At 45.2% G+C, this 17,698-nt stretch overlaps 1 protein-coding gene and 1 pseudogene across 3 annotated transcripts in view; one reads left to right on the top strand and one right to left on the bottom strand.

Moving 5' to 3' along the window:
- Positions 1–5,473: 5,473 nt before the first annotated feature.
- On the bottom strand, positions 5,474–5,843 carry LOC102499140 (60S ribosomal protein L31 pseudogene; annotated as a pseudogene).
- Positions 5,844–11,804: 5,961 nt separating this feature from the next.
- The window catches only part of ERC1 (ELKS/RAB6-interacting/CAST family member 1), a 501,445-nt gene continuing 495,551 nt past the window's right edge, over positions 11,805–17,698 (top strand). For all 3 annotated transcript variants that reach the window (XM_027766230.1, XM_027766231.1, XM_027766232.1), the window contains exon 1: positions 11,805–12,615. In XM_027766230.1, the coding sequence (XP_027622031.1) occupies positions 11,947–12,615 (669 nt within the window). In that variant the 5' untranslated portion in view covers positions 11,805–11,946. The remainder of the gene's footprint in view (positions 12,616–17,698) is intronic.

Consider the following 17,698-nt stretch of genomic DNA (forward strand, 5'->3'; position numbering starts at 1 on the left):
GGGTGGGGGAGGATAGTGGTGTGGGGAGGCCCTGTTGGGTGACTCTCTCCCTCACACAGTAATACCATACTGTTATGAAAATAGCTTTGTTCTCATGAACCCCCTGAAGTGGTCTTGGGCACCCTGGGTGGGCCTTAACCCATTTGGACAATTATCGTATTCTGGCAGTGATGTTGACAGTTGTTTAGAACCTACAAAAAAGAGCGCATTTAACATTTTGATCCAATATGCACATGTGCATTTATATACACACAAGGAACAAAACAATAACTGTGTTAGTTATTGCTTGTTATATGACAAGTTATCTAAAAACTTCCTAGATTAAAAAAACCATCATCTCGGGAACCAGCAGTTAGCATAATAGCTATGTTGCTGGACTCCCATGTAGTCGACCACGGTTCGCGTCCCGGACCTGGTGGCTTAGAACTCAACACCGGGCGTGTGTGCGTGTGTGCCCAAGATCCCGAGAGGAGAATGGAGGAGAAGGGATTGCGGCGTGACCATCGCCCCTGGGGGGGGTGATTTCTCGCTTTCTGTCTCTATGTCTCTCTCTGTCTGTCTGGCGAGGGCACGCGCCCTATAGCGAAAACCTCTCCCCCCCAAAAAAAAAAATTACTTCAGGGCCAGCTCTGGGGCACGTTGGTGATGTGCTGCTGCTCAAGAGAAGCCAGATCCCACGCGGTGACCTGGTTTGAATGCTTGGCCTCAGTCTGGGACATGCTGGGCAGGCATGTAAGTGCTGGAGACCTGGCAGGCTGGAGGACTGCAGGAAGGGGATGAAGGCATGACCAGATTCTGCAGAAGGGGCTTTTCTCCCTCCTCCCCTCCCTCTTTCCTTCATGCATATGTTCTATTGTGAATACAGAAAAAAATTAAGAAAAAAAGAAAAAGCCCCAAACAAAACCCTAGCCATCTCAGGTTTGTAAGCTAGCTTCTGGCTTACTGTATCATGAGGCTGCGGTAAGGTGTCCGCTAAGTCTGGTCATCTCAGTCTCTGGCTGGAGTTGGAGCACCCCGTCCCAGGCCATCTCACACGGCGGCTGGCAGGAGTGGCTCTGCTCAGAAGGTGGTGCGAATACCTGCTTGGCATGGCACCCAGCTCCCCAAGAGCACCACCAAGACTGGAGCGCCAGGTCTTAGGAGCTGAGTCTGGAAAGACTGCAGATGGTCCCTGGCGTAGGATGGTTGGATCTGATGATTTTTTTTTTTTTTTGGAGAGATTTTTTGCTATAGAGTGTGTGTGCTTGCCAGACAGAGAGAGACAGAGAGACAGGAAGTGAGAAATCACCCCCCAGGGGGGATGGCCACCCCGCAATCCCTTCTCCATTCTCCTCTCGGGATCTTGGGCACACACGCACACGTGTCCAGTGTGAGTTTAAGCCACCGGGTTTGGGACTCAAACTGTGGTCGACTACGTGGGAGTCCAGCGACATAGCCATTATGCTAACTGCTGGTCCCAAGGATCTGATGATTTTTGACTTTACAAAGGCGTGAAAGTGGTCCTCGTCCAGTAGAAACCATGCTTTTGAGTGCCTATAAAACCATTCTATTTTCCACTTACAGTACTTAGTAAATTCCATGACACCGTCAACACTTGATTATAAAATGGGTGTCATATTGGATGATTTTGTGCAACTGCAGGCTGTAACTGAGTATAGTTCGGATAGGCCGTGCTAAGCTATGATGTTTGGTAGGTTGGGTGAATCAAATGCTTTTTTATTTTTATTACAGCTTTTACTATAGGGCGTGTGTACTTGCCAGAGAGAGACAGTGAGAAATCACCCTCAAGGGGAGATGGCCACCCCACAATCCTTTCTCCTCCATTCTCCTGGAATTCTGGGCATGCATGCACATGTGCCTGGTGTGAGTTTCAAGCTGCTGGATCTGGGACTTGAATCATTGTTGCCCATATGGGAGTTGAGCACTTTAACCACATGCCACCTGATTATAACTCATCATGGGTTTCTCAGGACATACCTCACCATAAGTTGAGGGGCTTCCCCTCCCCTCTGTGACTCACTGTCTCCTGAGACCGCTTTCAGGGTGTCAGCTAAAGGGCCAGCAGATGGCGTAGTGGCGATGTTGCTGGACTCCCACAAGGCTAACTGGTTGGAGTCCTGGACACAGGAGCTTGAGACTCATGCTGGGCACATGTACGTGCATGTCCAAGACCCCAGGCAGGGGAGAACGGAGGAGAAGGGATTGTGGTGTGGTCATCGCCCTTGGGGGGTGATTTCTCACTTTCCCTCTTGCTGTCTCTTGTTCCCCAGCAAGCACACGCGTGCTAAGGCAAAAACCTCTGCAAGAATAAAAAAGTCAGCTAAATCCATGGTCATCTCATGAGAAGCAAGTCCAGACTACACTCGAGGAGTGCCTCCCCTCTTGAAGGGAGGAGTGGCAGAGAATTTATAGGTATACTTAAAAGCTGGCGCGGATGATCGTCAGCAGAGGCAGGCTCCTTGGGGCCTCTCTTCCCTGCACACCATGCCGAGTATGCTGGGAGTACAGATTCTTCTTGCTCTTATTCAGGCCATTTCTCAGTGTGTTTGTAGTGAGCCACCCTGGGGATGAGGCATCGTTTCCGGTTGGAATAGGGAGCAGGCTCAACTCAGTACTTACTGACAGGATAGTAATGGGGACTTGGATTCCCTGAGTTCAGCATTCTCAGCCATGATGCAGACCCACTGCAATGGCAGCATCTGTTTGAACCCCTCCATGTCACCCTGTGGGACTCGGGGCTGAAGGAAGCTGGTGCAAACACGCGCATACTTGCTCTGCCGTGAGTAATACGGTTTCCACGTCTGGCCCAGGAGATTCCTGTGTGAAGCAGTCATAGGTTAAGTGGTAAGTAGGGTAGAGGAAGGCCCTAGGCTGTTCACAGCCCTTGACCACATTGCCGTCTGTGGTGCGCTGCTGTCTGAAAGTAAGCTGTGCGTCGCATTTGTTTTATTAAGATTGAACAAAAACCAAGCTTGGTTGCAGTCTGCCAAACTTACATTCATGATCTACTATTGCATCTTCATCTTGAGTTTGAAAGACACTGACTGCGGGACCAGCAGATAGCGTAATAGCTATGTCGCTGGACTCCCATGTAGTCAACTGCGGCTTGATTCCCGACCCAGCGGCTTAAATTCATGCCAGGCGCGTGTGTGTGCGTGCCCAAGATCCCGAGAGGAGAGTGGAGGAGAAGGGATTGCGGCGTGGCCATCCCCCCGGGGGGTGATGTCTCTCTGTGTCTCTGGTGAGCGCACGCGTCCTAAAGCAAAAACCTCTCAAAGAAAGAAAGAAAGACAGACAGACAGACAGACAGACAATGACTGGGGCCTGGGAGCCTAGAGGCAGAGGCAGTTAGAAAGCTGCCAGAGGCCAGGTGGGTGTGAGGGCAGAAGCCTCGATAACTGGGACTGGAAGCAGAGGGCCGGTTTCAGAGCTTATGTAGCGGTCACGTGCATCAGAATTGTATTCCTGAATAAAAGGTGTGAGGGAGATTCTGGATTTGAAGACGTTTCATGATACCATGAGACTGCAGAATGAAGCTGGCAGCTCCGAAGAGCATTTAAGGAAAGTGTAACACCAGACGGCGGTTTCCAGACGGGCAGACAAGTGATCCTCCCACTTCACAGCTGCAGGTGCCACGCCCTACCGCAGTAACTAGGCTTTTTTTTTTTTTTTTTTTGGAGAGGTTTTCGCTATAGGGCATGTGCGCTCGCCAGACAGACAGAGACAGAGAGACAGCGAGAAATCACCCTCCAGGGGGGATGGTCACACCGCAATCCCTTCTCCTCCATTCTCCTCTCAGGATCTTGAGCACGCACGCACACGCGCCCGGTGTGAGTTCTAAGCCACCGGGTCCAGGATGCGAACCGCGGTCGACTACGTGGAAGTCCAGCGACATAGCCATTACGCTAACTGCTGGTTCCCACTAGGCTTTTTTTAAAGGTATGGCAGAGGAGCTGAATAATAAGGCCAAACTCGGGGTGGAGTAAGTCACCTGGTTGGCGTCAGGAGGCCCAGGTTGGAGATTCTTAGCCTTTCCCTTATCAAAGGCCAGTGGGCATCAGCCATTATCTAGTCATGAGAATGAAGGAGGGTCAGGTGAAACTTATAGAGGGTTTAATTTACCCAGAAATTCCTGCCGGGGGCTTGTAAAGGCTCGTCTAAGGTGCGTAAGAGGGAAGAGTCCGAGGTAGTGGACTCAGTCCGGTGCACTCACCCAGAGTGACTCTTGGGCTTCAGCTTCTGGCAGCTGTTGCCATTCATTGAATAGAGGTGTCCACCCCCACATTCTGTTTCGCTGCTGCGGGTTTGGTTTGGTTTGGAGTAGGGCGGTCAGAGGTGGCGTTTCTCTTGGGGGCACGGTGAGTATGAGGGCACTGAGGAGTACCAGAGATGTTAGGCGGTGGGCTGTATGGTTCTGACAGATGAGGATAGGACTGAGTGTGTGTGCATTTGGAGTCTTCATTGCACAGATGGTAAACTGGGGAGGATGGGGAAGAATCAGTCCTCAAAATGATATTGTAGGGGCCGGCAGGTGGTGTGGTGGTTAAAGGTGCTCGGTTCCCACATGGCCAGTTGGGGTTTGCGTCCCGGACCTGGCAGCTGGCTTTCTCGTTTTCCCTTTCTCTCTCTCTGGTCAAGTAAAAATAACAAATGGAATTAAATAAATAAATAATTCTTTTAAAAGAAAGAATGATATTGTAGTGTGAGAATCAGTTAGGGATGAAGATACGAAGGGTCTTTGAAGTTCATGGAAAGAGCATATTATGAAAAAACTGTGCATGGGTTTCAAGTATTTTTGCACCAAGAAGCTCTCTTACTCTAATTTCATTTCACACAAATTTTTTTTGAAGTTCCTCATATAACTCTGGAGATCAGAAACTTATGGGAAGAATAAACAGAGGAGGAGGACTAGAGAAGGGAAAAATAAAGAAACAGAGGGAGAAGAGTGTCAGAAAGTTAGAAGTGCTTAAAATGGGAGAATACAAGGGTGCTTTAGGAAGTTCGTGGAGAGGTTGGGGCCGGTAGGTGGCGTGGTGGTTAAGGTGCTGGACTCCCACATGGCTGGCTGTGATTCAAGTCCCAGATCTGGTGGCTTGCTTTCTCACCTTTTTCTTCTGGTGAGCGCACATGCCCTGAAGCAAATTAAATAATAATAATAATATTTTTTAAAAATGGAAAGTTCATGGAGAAATAAAAGTTCATTTTGGTACAGAATGTTTTTTTTTTTTCTCTTTTTTTTTTTAAGAAATAGAATGTACTAGGATCCAGTGAGGCATGAAAAACATGTTTTGTTTTGTTTTGTATTGAAAGAATCTAGTTCATAAGATAATGCATGCTGCAAGGACGCCCTCCCCCGACACACATACAAAATCATGTATAAACAGAATTTGAAGGAGGTCCGGGTTCTAGAATATATGTTTATGTGTGTGCGTGATTTTGCTCTTTTGTCTCTATAAAATAATTTGAAAATAAGCTAGTTCTCATCGACATTGACTGACTGTAGATTTTTGAAAGTGGTAACAGGTACATAGGTCACCAGAGTAGAGCTTGTTGGATGAATCGTCAACCTTGTTAAGTTTTCTGGACAACCACACATGGATATGATACATGGAGTTCCTTATTCCTTTGATTGAGACAACTTTGCTGAGCTTTGTATCAATGCACACATCTGGAGTTCCCATCTCCTTCATGGCAAATTTCCAGATTTCTTTGAGTGGCTGCGGGGCACATTTCTTGAAGCCCACGCCATGGATGGCCTTATGAATGTTGATAGCATATTCCTGAGTCACCACCTCCTTGAGGGCAGAATGGCTCTTCTCGTAGCCCTTCTTTGTGGGAGACATTCTGCCTGAACTAAGGTGGGAAGAAAGACAGCAAGGGATTATCTATGCATGATTTTTTCTTTAAAGAGAGATTTTTGCTATAGGGCTTATGCTCTCACTGGAGAGGGAGAGAGCAAGAAAGTGAGAAATCACCCCTCAGGGAGGATGGCCTCGCTGCAGTTCCTCCTTTTCCATTCTCTTCTTGAGATCTTGGGCATGCATGCACATATGCCCAGCGTGAATTTTAAGGTCCATGACTCCAACCATAGTCGACTATGTCGGTGTCCAGCGATGTAGTCATTGCGCCATCTGCTGATTCCTTGTTGGACTCCCACGTAGTTGACTGCTGTTCGAATCCCAGACATGGCAGCTTAAACTCCTGCTGGGCATGTGTGCATATGTGCCCCAAATCCTGGCTGCCTTTTCAGCCTCTGCGCCCCTCGCCGGTCTCCTCCTCCTCCTGGTCACTGTCCTTCCCGCACTGCCTGGGTGCCATAGTCTGCAGGGCCCCAGAGGGCCCCATCCCTGCTGTGGGCATCGCTGTTGCCGGCTAGCCAGGGTCCTTTTTGGTACAGAATGTTTTTGAAATCTCTGCATCTTTTTTTTTTTTTTCTCATAAATATATAATTCCCATTGACTTTTTTAAGACCCCATTTATTTATTTATTTATTTATTTATCTTATTTGTTTTAAAGAAAGTAGTACTGTCTCAGAATTCTAGTGGCCAGAGTTGGAGATCAAGGTGTTTGTTGGTAGGGAGGGCTTCTTTTGGAAGTCTCATTCTTTGGCTTGTAGATGGCCATCTTCCTCTGTTTTTTTTTTTTTTTTTTTTTTTTTCTTTTTGCTATAGGTTGCGGGCATTGCCTGAGAAGAGAGAGAGAAACAGTGGAAGGGAAAGTGAGAAATCATCCGCTAGGGGAATGGCCACACTGCAATCCCATCTTCTCCACCCTCCTCCTGGGATTTTGGGCACGTGTGCATGCACAGGTGCCCAGTGTGTTTCAAACCACCAGGTCCAGGACTCAAACTGCAGTAAGCCATGTGGGAGTCTGACACCTTAACCACTATGCCACCTGCTGGTTCCCCTATGGTATTTTCACATGGTCCTTGGGTATGTCTGGTCTGATCTCTTTCTCATAAGGACATCAGTCATACTGGATTAGGGCCTACCTCAATTACCTTATTTATGGGACCAGCAGATGGTGTAATATTGCCGCTGGATTCCCACGTATTCAGCCACAGTTTGAGTCCTGGACCCAGTGACTTAAACTCACACCAAGTGTGTGAGTGTGGGCCCAAAATCCTGAGAGGAGAACAGAGGAGAAGGGATTGTGGTGTGGCCATCCTCCCGAGGGGTGATTTCTCACCTTCTGTCTCTAGTAAGTACATGTGCCCTACAGTAAAAATCTCGGGAACCAGCAGTTAGCGTAATGGCTATGTCGCTGGACTCCCACGTAGTCGACCGTGGTTTGCGTCCCGGACCCGGTGGCTTAAAACTCATGCTGGGCGCGTGCGTGCCCAAGATCCTGAGAGGAGAACGGAGGAGAAGGGATTGCGGCTTGACCATCCCCCCTGGGGGGTGATTTCTCGCTTTCTGTCTCTATGTCTCTCTCTGTCTGTCTGGTGAGCTCACACGCCCTATAGCGAAAATCCTCTCAAAAAAAAAAATCTCTTAAAAAAAAATAAAAAGACCTCATTTAAAGAATTATTTATGTAATTAATTCAGTTTGTTATTATTATTTTTTAAAATTTGACCTGAGAGAGAGAGAGAGAGAGAAAGGGGAAGCGAGAAAGCAAGCTGCCAGGTCCAGGACTAGAACTGCCATTGGCCATGTGGGAATCCAGCTCCTTTAACCACCATGCCACCTGCCGGATTAACTCTTTAAGACCGTATCTACAAATATAGTCACATTCTGAGTTATGGGTGTTAGGACTTCACTGTATGCATTTTGTACATGAGGGGACACAATTCAGTCCATGATAGGAGGTTATTTGCTGACAGTGACAGGCAGAGTACAAAGGTTTGAAGTGACCACCGTAACAAATACTGGATAAGAAACTAAGGGCCTTAGACTCTGGGAAGAACATGGTGGGCTCAGCTGAGGTTGAAGTCAAACTGAACAGCTGAATGGTTTTTTTAAGCAGCAATCAGAATTCCAGAAATATAATCAATAAAGGTGTTTTTTTTTTTTTTTATTAATCCAGGGCAAGGCAGTTTGGAATATGCGAAGTTATTTTTTTTCAAACTTTTATGACATAATTTATGTACAACACATCGCACATATTTAAAGTATGTAGTTTCCTGAATTTTGACCTGTGAAACCATCACCCCAAACAAGATAAAAAACATTTTTATCACCTTCACAATTCTCTCTGCTCCTCTGTGCTGTCCCCAGACATGTACTTACTTGTTTTCTGTCATAATAAATTAGTTCTAGCCTCTTATGTTAATGGAGTCAGACTGTATGACCTATTACCAGTCAAAATCTTTTGACCAAATGTCTAAAGGGCAAGAATTATTATTTTGTGGTTGTCTGCCATATTTTTTAAATGAATTTATTTTCAGTTTTACAAATTTATTATTTTTAATTTGTTATTGGGCATGTGTGCTCACCAGAGAGAGAGAGTGGGAAAGCTGTGTGGGAGGCCAGCACCCTAACTACCACACCACCTGCTGGTCCAGGAATTAAAACATAATTTTCTGGGGCTAGCTTGGGGGCATGGCCGTTGAAGGGTGCAGGATCCCACAGAGCCAACTGCAGTTAGAATTCTGGCCCTAGAGGCTCAGAAAAGCATAGTGGATATGTGCTCAAGATCCTTAAGTATGGGGGAGATGGAGGAGGAATTGCAGCATGATCACTCCTCATGGGGAGTGCTTTCTCTTTGCCTCTCTCACACATGCGTGCACCCTTTGGCAAGGTAGAAAACAAACACAAGTCTTCCCTGAAGTTGAGGAGATTAAAAGCTGAGGAGGCTTCCACAGTACCCATGAATTTCCTGCCTTTGTTCCATGAGTGAATATGGGGACCAGCAGGGGGTGTGGCCATGGAGATGCCGGACTCCTGTGTGGCCGCGCGGTGTGAGTCCCAGACCTGGCAGCCTACTTTTTCGCTTTCTTTCTCTGACACTCTGGTGAATTATAATAATTATAACAATAATAAATTAAACACTTTTAAAAAAATATAAGCGATTATAGTTCTGATAATAACAGAGACTTTACGTGCCACTGCCTTTTTAGATCTGAAGGTGACTTGAATATTTAGTGTACCTGTTCATGTTGAAACCTTGATGTGAATTTTAGTCTTGAATTTCAGCCTACTTACTGTGATTTGGTGAAGTCTGCATAAAACTCACTGAGTAGTTCTTTTTTTCTGAATGGGCAGTTTAATGTTCTAGTGTCAGGACTCGGAGGCTGAATTTCTGATTATTTTTATTTTGTGTTTACTTATTTTGTTCCTTAGCCTACTATTTTTTTTTAAGAATTATTATATTTAACTTTATTTATTTATTTATATTTGACAGGAGAGGGACAGAGCTGGAGAGAAAGAGAAGGAAAGTGAGAAAGCAAGCCGCCAGGTCTGGGACTCAAACCATGGTTGGCCATGTGGGAGTCCAGCGCCCTAAACCACCACGCCATCTGCCAGCCCCAAGCATACTACCTTTTTAAAAAAGATTTTCTCCTAATTAATAGAAAGAGGAATGTAATTACAGGAGGTTTTACATCTGGGAAAACTGAATATGTGTCCTAAATTTGGGATTTCTAGTACTAGATTAGCAGGACACACTGTCGTAAAACTGCGAGAGCCTTGGGCGCCAGTGGACGACTGGACGTGAGCATTAGCAGATGACGGTGGTCAGGCACAAGAGCCAAGAGCTCCAGAGATTTGGAGTTAGGCCGCCTCGGCTAGTCTTGACCCTGCTCCTTAGTAGTGGTGTGGCTGGGATGAGTCAGGAAGCCCCTAGGAACCTCATCTTTGTTCATCTTTAAAATGGAGTTGACAGGACCTGTGTCCCTTATTAATATGAAGTATGACATAAATGAATATTACGTAGTATTTCTATATTTACATTTGATATAAATATTAAAGCTTACAAAACTTTTAACGTAAAGCCTGGCACATGGTAAAACCCAGCATTAGCTTTTGTTGTCATTCAGAGGATTCCAGATAATGAATGGCTCACTTAATTTAAGCAGTATTTATATTAATTAGAAGAAAAATCACTTTCTTTCATCCTGAGGTAGAATTAATCCTGAACAGTAATAATGGAGTGCCTTCCTTGTTATCTGCTGTACAGTGCAGATGAATCCCGAAAAATGGTTTTCACTTAACGAGTGGGGTTAGTCCTGGAAATGGATTTCTGGGCATGGTTTACACTAGCAGAACATCGCAGTTTCCGAGCTTGAGGTTCCATTGCCACTTATGAGATGGGGCAGGAGGTGGAGTCTTTCCTTCAAGGTTCAGGTCCATCTTGACTGGCTTACCGGTGTAGAGGTGGAGACTGCACTGTTTAAGATTTTTCGCCTGTTTGAGTTTGACTACACCACAGAGTCACTGAAAGTCTTGTTTTTGACCATATGACTGACTTGGACTGCATTTTCATGAAGAAGCACAAGAATCACACACCACAGTGGGTGTTCAGAAAGTGTTGTGTAACACGTCTGTTGTACTTTTTTTTTTTTGAGAGTTTTTTTCGCTATAGGGCACATGCGCTCGCCAGACAGAGAGAGACATAGAGATAGAAAGTAAGAAATCACCCCCCAGGAGGGGTGGTCACGCTGCAATCCCTTTTCCTCCATTCTCCTCTTGGAATTTTGGGCACGCATGCACACGTGCCCGGCGTGAGTTCTAAGCCACCGGGTCTGGGACGCGAACCACGGTCGATTACGTGGGAATCCAGCGACATAGCCATTACGCTAAGTGCTGGTTCCCTGTTGTACTTGACCTAAACAAATTCTTCGGAAGGATGATGTTAGGAAATGGCAGAAATCTAGGCTAGGTCTATCTTAATTTATCTTTTTATTTATTTATTCATTTATTTTTGGTGCTATACGGCGTGTATGCTCCCCGGAGAGACAGAGAGGGACAGAGAGACAGAGAGCAGGAAATCGTCCCCTGGGGGAATGGCCACGCAGCAATCTTTTCTCTTCCATTTTCCTCTTGAGATTTTGGGTACGCATGCACATGTCCTTGGCGTGAGTTATAAGTCACCGGGTCCAGGACTTGAACCTGCGGTCAGCTACGTGGGAGTCCAGCGACATAACCATTACACCATCTGCTGGTTCCTATTTTGTTTGTTTGTTTTGTTTCCTAGAGGGTGCATATACTTGCAGGGGAATGGGTGGGGGGAGAGAGGGGAAGAAAATGAGAAAGCAGCCCCCGTAGTAGATGGCCGTACTGCTGTCCCTTCTCCACTTCTCTGTTTGGGATTTCGGGCATGCATGCACATGCGACTGGTGTTTCTCAAGGTCTCTGGGTCCAAGACTCACTGCGCAGTTGACTGATCCAGCTACCTTAACCATTGTGCCACCAGGCGACCCAAGGATTTAGCAATTTTTATAATTAAAAATGGGATATTGTAATTGCTCTTACCCATGTACATGAAGGTATTGATATTTATATATTGATCTTGTGTCTGACAAACCTCAGTTTCTTGATTAGTTCTAATTTGTTAGTTGATAATCTTGAATTTTCAGTTAGAAAAAATCATGTATTCAGACATTGAGTTTTATCTCTTCATTGTCAATGTTTATACCTTTTTGTTTCTTTTTTTCTCTTTTATGTTTTCATTATTCAGTTGTAAGATGTAAGATATTTTTAAAATGGTGTTCACTGTGAGATGCATTGTGGTGTAATCACATGTCGAATGCATGAGTAAATAGATGATAGAAAGGGGGTCTTTTTCAAGTGAGGGTAATACTAAGTTTCTGAGATGGGAAATACTATTGGGAGGATTTAATGTGTTATCTTTCTATTACAGATATGGCCTAAGATATTTCTCCAAGATTGAACACAAGGACCTGTTACTTCTGATTAGCCTTAAGCTGACTTATAGCCATCGACAGACCTCACGGAGTTCCATTTTTTTTCTGCTTTATACCGTTTCCTGGCACCGAAGTTGCAACCATGTATGGCAGTGCTCGCTCAGTTGGGAAGGTGGAACCTAGCAACCAGAGCCCTGGGCGTTCACCTCGGCTTCCACGGTCCCCTCGCTTGGGCCATCGTCGAACCAATAGCACAGGAGGGAGCTCTGGAAGCAGTGTTGGAGGTGGTGGTGGAAAAACCCTCTCAATGGAGAATATACAGTCCTTAAATGCTGCCTATGCCACGTCTGGCCCTATGTACCTAAGTGACCATGAAAATGTGGGTTCTGAAACACCAAAAAGCACCATGACGCTTGGCCGCTCTGGGGGACGTCTGCCTTACGGTGTAAGGATGACTGCCATGGGCAGTAGCCCCAACATAGCCAGCAGTGGGGTTGCCAGTGACACCATAGCATTTGGGGAGCATCACCTTCCTCCCGTGAGCATGGCATCGACTGTACCTCACTCTCTCCGTCAGGCAAGAGATAACACAATCATGGACCTGCAGACGCAGCTGAAGGAGGTGTTAAGGGAGAACGACCTCTTGCGGAAGGATGTGGAAGTAAAGGAGAGCAAACTGAGCTCGTCAATGAATAGCATCAAGACCTTCTGGAGCCCCGAGCTGAAGAAAGAACGAGCCCTGAGGAAGGACGAAGCTTCCAAGATCACCGTCTGGAAGGAACAGTATAGAGTTGTGCAGGAGGAAAACCAGGTGAGTTTTATGTGTATGTTTACCTTTTTGGGCTGAGTTCATAAATGAAATGAGTTTTTTTCTTAGATTTTTTTCCCCCTTCTTCGTTCATTTAGGTTCCTTTTTTTTTTTTTTTTTGGTAAGATTTTTGCTTGTACTTGCTGGAGAGAGAAACAGAGAACAGAGAGACAGAGAGACAGAGGGAGGGAGGGAGGGAGGGAAAGTGAGTAATCAGCCCCCAGGGAGATGGCCACGCTGCAGTCTGTCTCAAAAGTCTGGGCACGCATGCACAGGCACATGGCGTGTTTTTCAGGCCACCAGGCCTGAGACTCACACCCCTGTGGTTGGCCGTGGGGTCCAGTGCCTTAACCACGCCACCTGCTGGTCCATTTAGCTTTCTTCGTACTGTTCATTTTCCTGTCTGCTGTTTCCCGTCCCCGAGCCTTTCCAGCCCTGGGCTCGTGCCCTAAGGTCTCCACGAGGCGATGTCTGCCTGCTCCCTGTTCTTGCTTGTTTCTTTCCCAGCTTCTCATCTGTTGTCTTTTCCCCACATTTATTATATCTTTTTCAACTCCTTTGAGACTGTGATTGTTACATATGTAACATGCATTTTACGTAACTTACGTAAACTGTGTACTTTAAGGTATGCCATGAGATTTGTCATAACGTCAAAAAGCCCATCTTTAAATATTCACAAGGTAAATGCGTTGTCAGTACTGAACAGAAATTTCTTTCAGAAAGTTAATATTGATGGTGTAGAAATTAAGTACTAACAGTGAGTAACTGTCCTTTCTGTTGCCGTTCATCAGATTTTAACTTCAAGGTGCATTCATAGCTTCTTTTGGTTCTTTCATTTTTTGCTTTAAGGCGGAGGAAAGGCAACTTGGTGCGATGCTTACTTCTAGAAAGTTAACGAGCTGACCAGACGTTATAGTCGCTGGTCTTTGCACCATCTTATCAGCCATACGGGACGTCTGTTCCTTATTCTGGGTCTCTGGCTCAGGTTCCTGGCGTTAGGTGCTAGCCACGTCACATTAGGGCTACTTTGTGTCTTCCAAGATGTGAGCAACAGGTTCAGGCTCCAGCAATTAAAATCTTTATTTTTGAAGAATTATTTACTTTATTGTTTTTCTTATTTGACTAGAGAGAGACAGAGAGAGAAAGGAAAAGTAAGAAAGCAAGCCATAGAAAGCCACCAGGTCCAGTACTTGAAACGTGACCAGCCATGTGGGAGTCCAGAGCCCCAACCACTGTGCCACCTGCTGGCCTCAGGAATAACAATTTTAAATACACTTACTGTTAAAAGACTTTCAGAGACCAGCAGGTGGTGTAGAGGTTAAGGAGGCTAGATCCCCCATGGTGCACCGTGTGGTTGGAGTCCTGGACCTGTGATTTGAAAACCATCCTGGTGCGTGTGTGTGCTCCCTCCCCCCCTCCCTCTCTGGCAAGCACTTGTACCCTATAGCAAAATGTAAAAAGTTTGGAAAGATGTTGAAAACACACACACACACACACACACACACACATGCACAAGACTTTTAGAACCTTTCTGAAACCTGTGAGTTTGATTTGCCTTCTTTAGGAAAAAAACCTGTCTTGGGACCAGCAGATGGCGTAATGGGTCTGTCGCTGGACTCTCCGTTGTCGATCTTGGTTTAAGTCCTGGCCCTGGCAGCTTAAAACACGTGCGTGCGTGTGTTCCCCAAATCCCGAGGGAAGAGAGGAGAAGGGATTTTGGTGTAGCCATTCCCTCTCTCTTGCTAGTCAAAATAAAAAATAATGATAAATGAGGTAAAATAATTCTTTAAGAAAATCCTGTCTTAAGGGAGAATTTTAAAGTAACTGCTTCATTATTAGCATACTGTATTCTTACGTTAGCATAAATTACAACGAGAGTAATACACTTTTCCAAACTTCTGTGTGCTCCTGAGTCCTGCTGAGAGTAAGGGAGGAGTCAGACATGATCAGTGTCTCTGAAGTAAATCTAACTGGAGATTTCTGTGGATTGCCTTACTATTCTGTTACTGCTGCCCAGCTCAGACATGCAGATGCTCTGTTCTGGGTACTTGTAGACTCTGGTTACTTTATGTGTTTTGTATGTTAAAGATCCAGACATACTCTTTTAGCTGTAAAAGTAGCTTCTCAGGCTAGCCCGTGACACACCATCTTATCAGCCATACGGGACGTCTGTTCCTTATTCTGGGTCTCTGGCTCAGGTTCCTGGCGTTAGGTGCTAGCCACGTCACATTAGGGCTACTTTGTGTCTTCCAAGATGTGAGCAACAGGTTCAGGCTCCAGCAATTAAAATCTTTATTTTTGAAGAATTATTTACTTTATTGTTTTTCTTATTTGACTAGAGAGAGACAGAGAGAGAAAGGAAAAGTAAGAAAGCAAGCCATAGAAAGCCACCAGGTCCAGTACTTGAAACGTGACCAGCCATGTGGGAGTCCAGAGCCCCAACCACTGTGCCACCTGCTGGCCTCAGGAATAACAATTTTAAATACACTTACTGTTAAAAGACTTTCAGAGACCAGCAGGTGGTGTAGAGGTTAAGGAGGCTAGATCCCCCATGGTGCACCGTGTGGTTGGAGTCCTGGACCTGTGATTTGAAAACCATCCTGGTGCGTGTGTGTGCTCCCTCCCCCCCTCCCTCTCTGGCAAGCACTTGTACCCTATAGCAAAATGTAAAAAGTTTGGAAAGATGTTGAAAACACACACACACACACACACACACACACATGCACAAGACTTTTAGAACCTTTCTGAAACCTGTGAGTTTGATTTGCCTTCTTTAGGAAAAAAACCTGTCTTGGGACCAGCAGATGGCGTAATGGGTCTGTCGCTGGACTCTCCGTTGTCGATCTTGGTTTAAGTCCTGGCCCTGGCAGCTTAAAACACGTGCGTGCGTGTGTTCCCCAAATCCCGAGGGAAGAGAGGAGAAGGGATTTTGGTGTAGCCATTCCCTCTCTCTTGCTAGTCAAAATAAAAAATAATGATAAATGAGGTAAAATAATTCTTTAAGAAAATCCTGTCTTAAGGGAGAATTTTAAAGTAACTGCTTCATTATTAGCATACTGTATTCTTACGTTAGCATAAATTACAACGAGAGTAATACACTTTTCCAAACTTCTGTGTGCTCCTGAGTCCTGCTGAGAGTAAGGGAGGAGTCAGACATGATCAGTGTCTCTGAAGTAAATCTAACTGGAGATTTCTGTGGATTGCCTTACTATTCTGTTACTGCTGCCCAGCTCAGACATGCAGATGCTCTGTTCTGGGTACTTGTAGACTCTGGTTACTTTATGTGTTTTGTATGTTAAAGATCCAGACATACTCTTTTAGCTGTAAAAGTAGCTTCTCAGGCTAGCCAGTGACATGGTGGTTAAGTTGGCTGGATCTCACATGGCCGAATGCATGGTTCAAGTCCCAGACCTGGCAGCTTGAAAAACATTACTGAGTGTGTGTGCATGAATGCCCAAATTCTTGAAATGAGAAATGAAAGAGAAGGGATTGCAGCATGACCATCCCCCATAGGGGATGCTTTCTTTCTTTTTAAAATTGCTATTTATTTTATTTCATTTATTATTTTAAAATTTTTTATGGGGTACTTGCACTCACCAAAGAGGAGGAAAGTGAGGAAGCAAGCTGCTAGGTCTAGGTTGGTTATGTGAGAGTCCAGCAGCTAACTACCATGCTATCTGTGGCTCCAGGGGATGCTGTTTTTTTTTTTTTTTCCATAAAGAATTATTTATTTAATTTTATTTGTTTTTGTTATTTTTAATTTTTCCAGAGAGAGACAGAGAAGGAGAGAAAGGAAAAGTGAGAAAGCAAGCTGCCAGGTCCGAGACTCGAACATTCGTTGACTATGTGGGAATCCAGCACCTTAACCTCTATGTCACCTGCTGGTCCCCCCCAGGGGGTGCATTCTTACTTCTCTCTCTGCGTATCTCTGGCGAGTGCATATGCCTTCTAGCAAATTAGAAAAGAAAAACAAACAAAAAAACCTTCCTTTTTCTGGTCATAAGTATAATAATAAGAGAAAATACAGGAAAGCCAAATTTACTCCAGATATCCCCCTCTACTCAGTAACTTTAACTTCTTTATTTTATTAATGTTTTGCAGTTTCTCGTTTTCACATTTTTTTAAATATAAGAAATTTAAAAAACAACTGCTGTCGGGTGTACGAGCTTGCTAGAGAGGGAGAGAACTCCCCACCCCCATGGGGCACGATTGCCCACAATCCTTCTTCCTTTTTCTCTACCCTGTCAGGATTTGGCCACATAAGCGCGTGTGCCTGCCAGGATGGCCAGGATTTGAACTGCATTTGGCTTTGTGGGATCTAGCTCCTAATGAATAGCACTTGATCATCAAGGGCCCAGCCTTGATATTTGCCCATATGAAGTTTATTTCAGCATAGACGTGTACAAATTTTATATGAATACAGTATTATAAGTGTTATGTTGTGACCTTTTTAAAATCTAGGGACATTTCTATGATATATTAAAACACTGTTTACTATGGGACCAGCAGATGGCATAATGGTTATGTTGCTGAACTCCCACGTAGTCGACCGCTGTTCAAGTCCTGAACCTGGTGGCTTAAAACTCATGCTGGGTTGCTTTCTGTCTCTTTCTCTTGGCGAGTGCTCGCACCTTGTAGCAAAAACCTTTCTAAAAAACCCCAGAAAACTCTGTACTATGTAAATCGTTATTTTTAATGCTTATATACTATTTTATAGTGTCTATATTAGTTAATTTAACTAACATCAGAGTTATAAAATTTCAAATTTATTTGATAGTACAGTCACATTAAAAACTAAACCTGGATGGGGACCTGCAGGTGGTGTGGGGACTAAGGTGCTGGATCCTGTATGGTGGGTTGCACTTCTGAGGCCTAGACTCAGAGACTTGGAAATCACACTGGTCACATGTGCTTCTGGGTGTGAACCCCAAATCCCGAGTGTGTGTGTGTGTGTGCACGCATGCATGCACCTGAGACCTCAAGGAGACTGGAGAAGGGAATGCAGCCAGACCACCCCCCAGGGTGATGTCTCAGGACCCTCCATTCCCCCCAGCCGGCCCACCCCCCGGGGCGATGTCTCAGGACC

This window comes from Tupaia chinensis, unplaced genomic scaffold (assembly GCF_000334495.1).
Source record: "Tupaia chinensis unplaced genomic scaffold, TupChi_1.0 Scaffold141530_1, whole genome shotgun sequence".
Classification (NCBI taxonomy): Eukaryota; Metazoa; Chordata; class Mammalia; order Scandentia; family Tupaiidae; genus Tupaia; species Tupaia belangeri.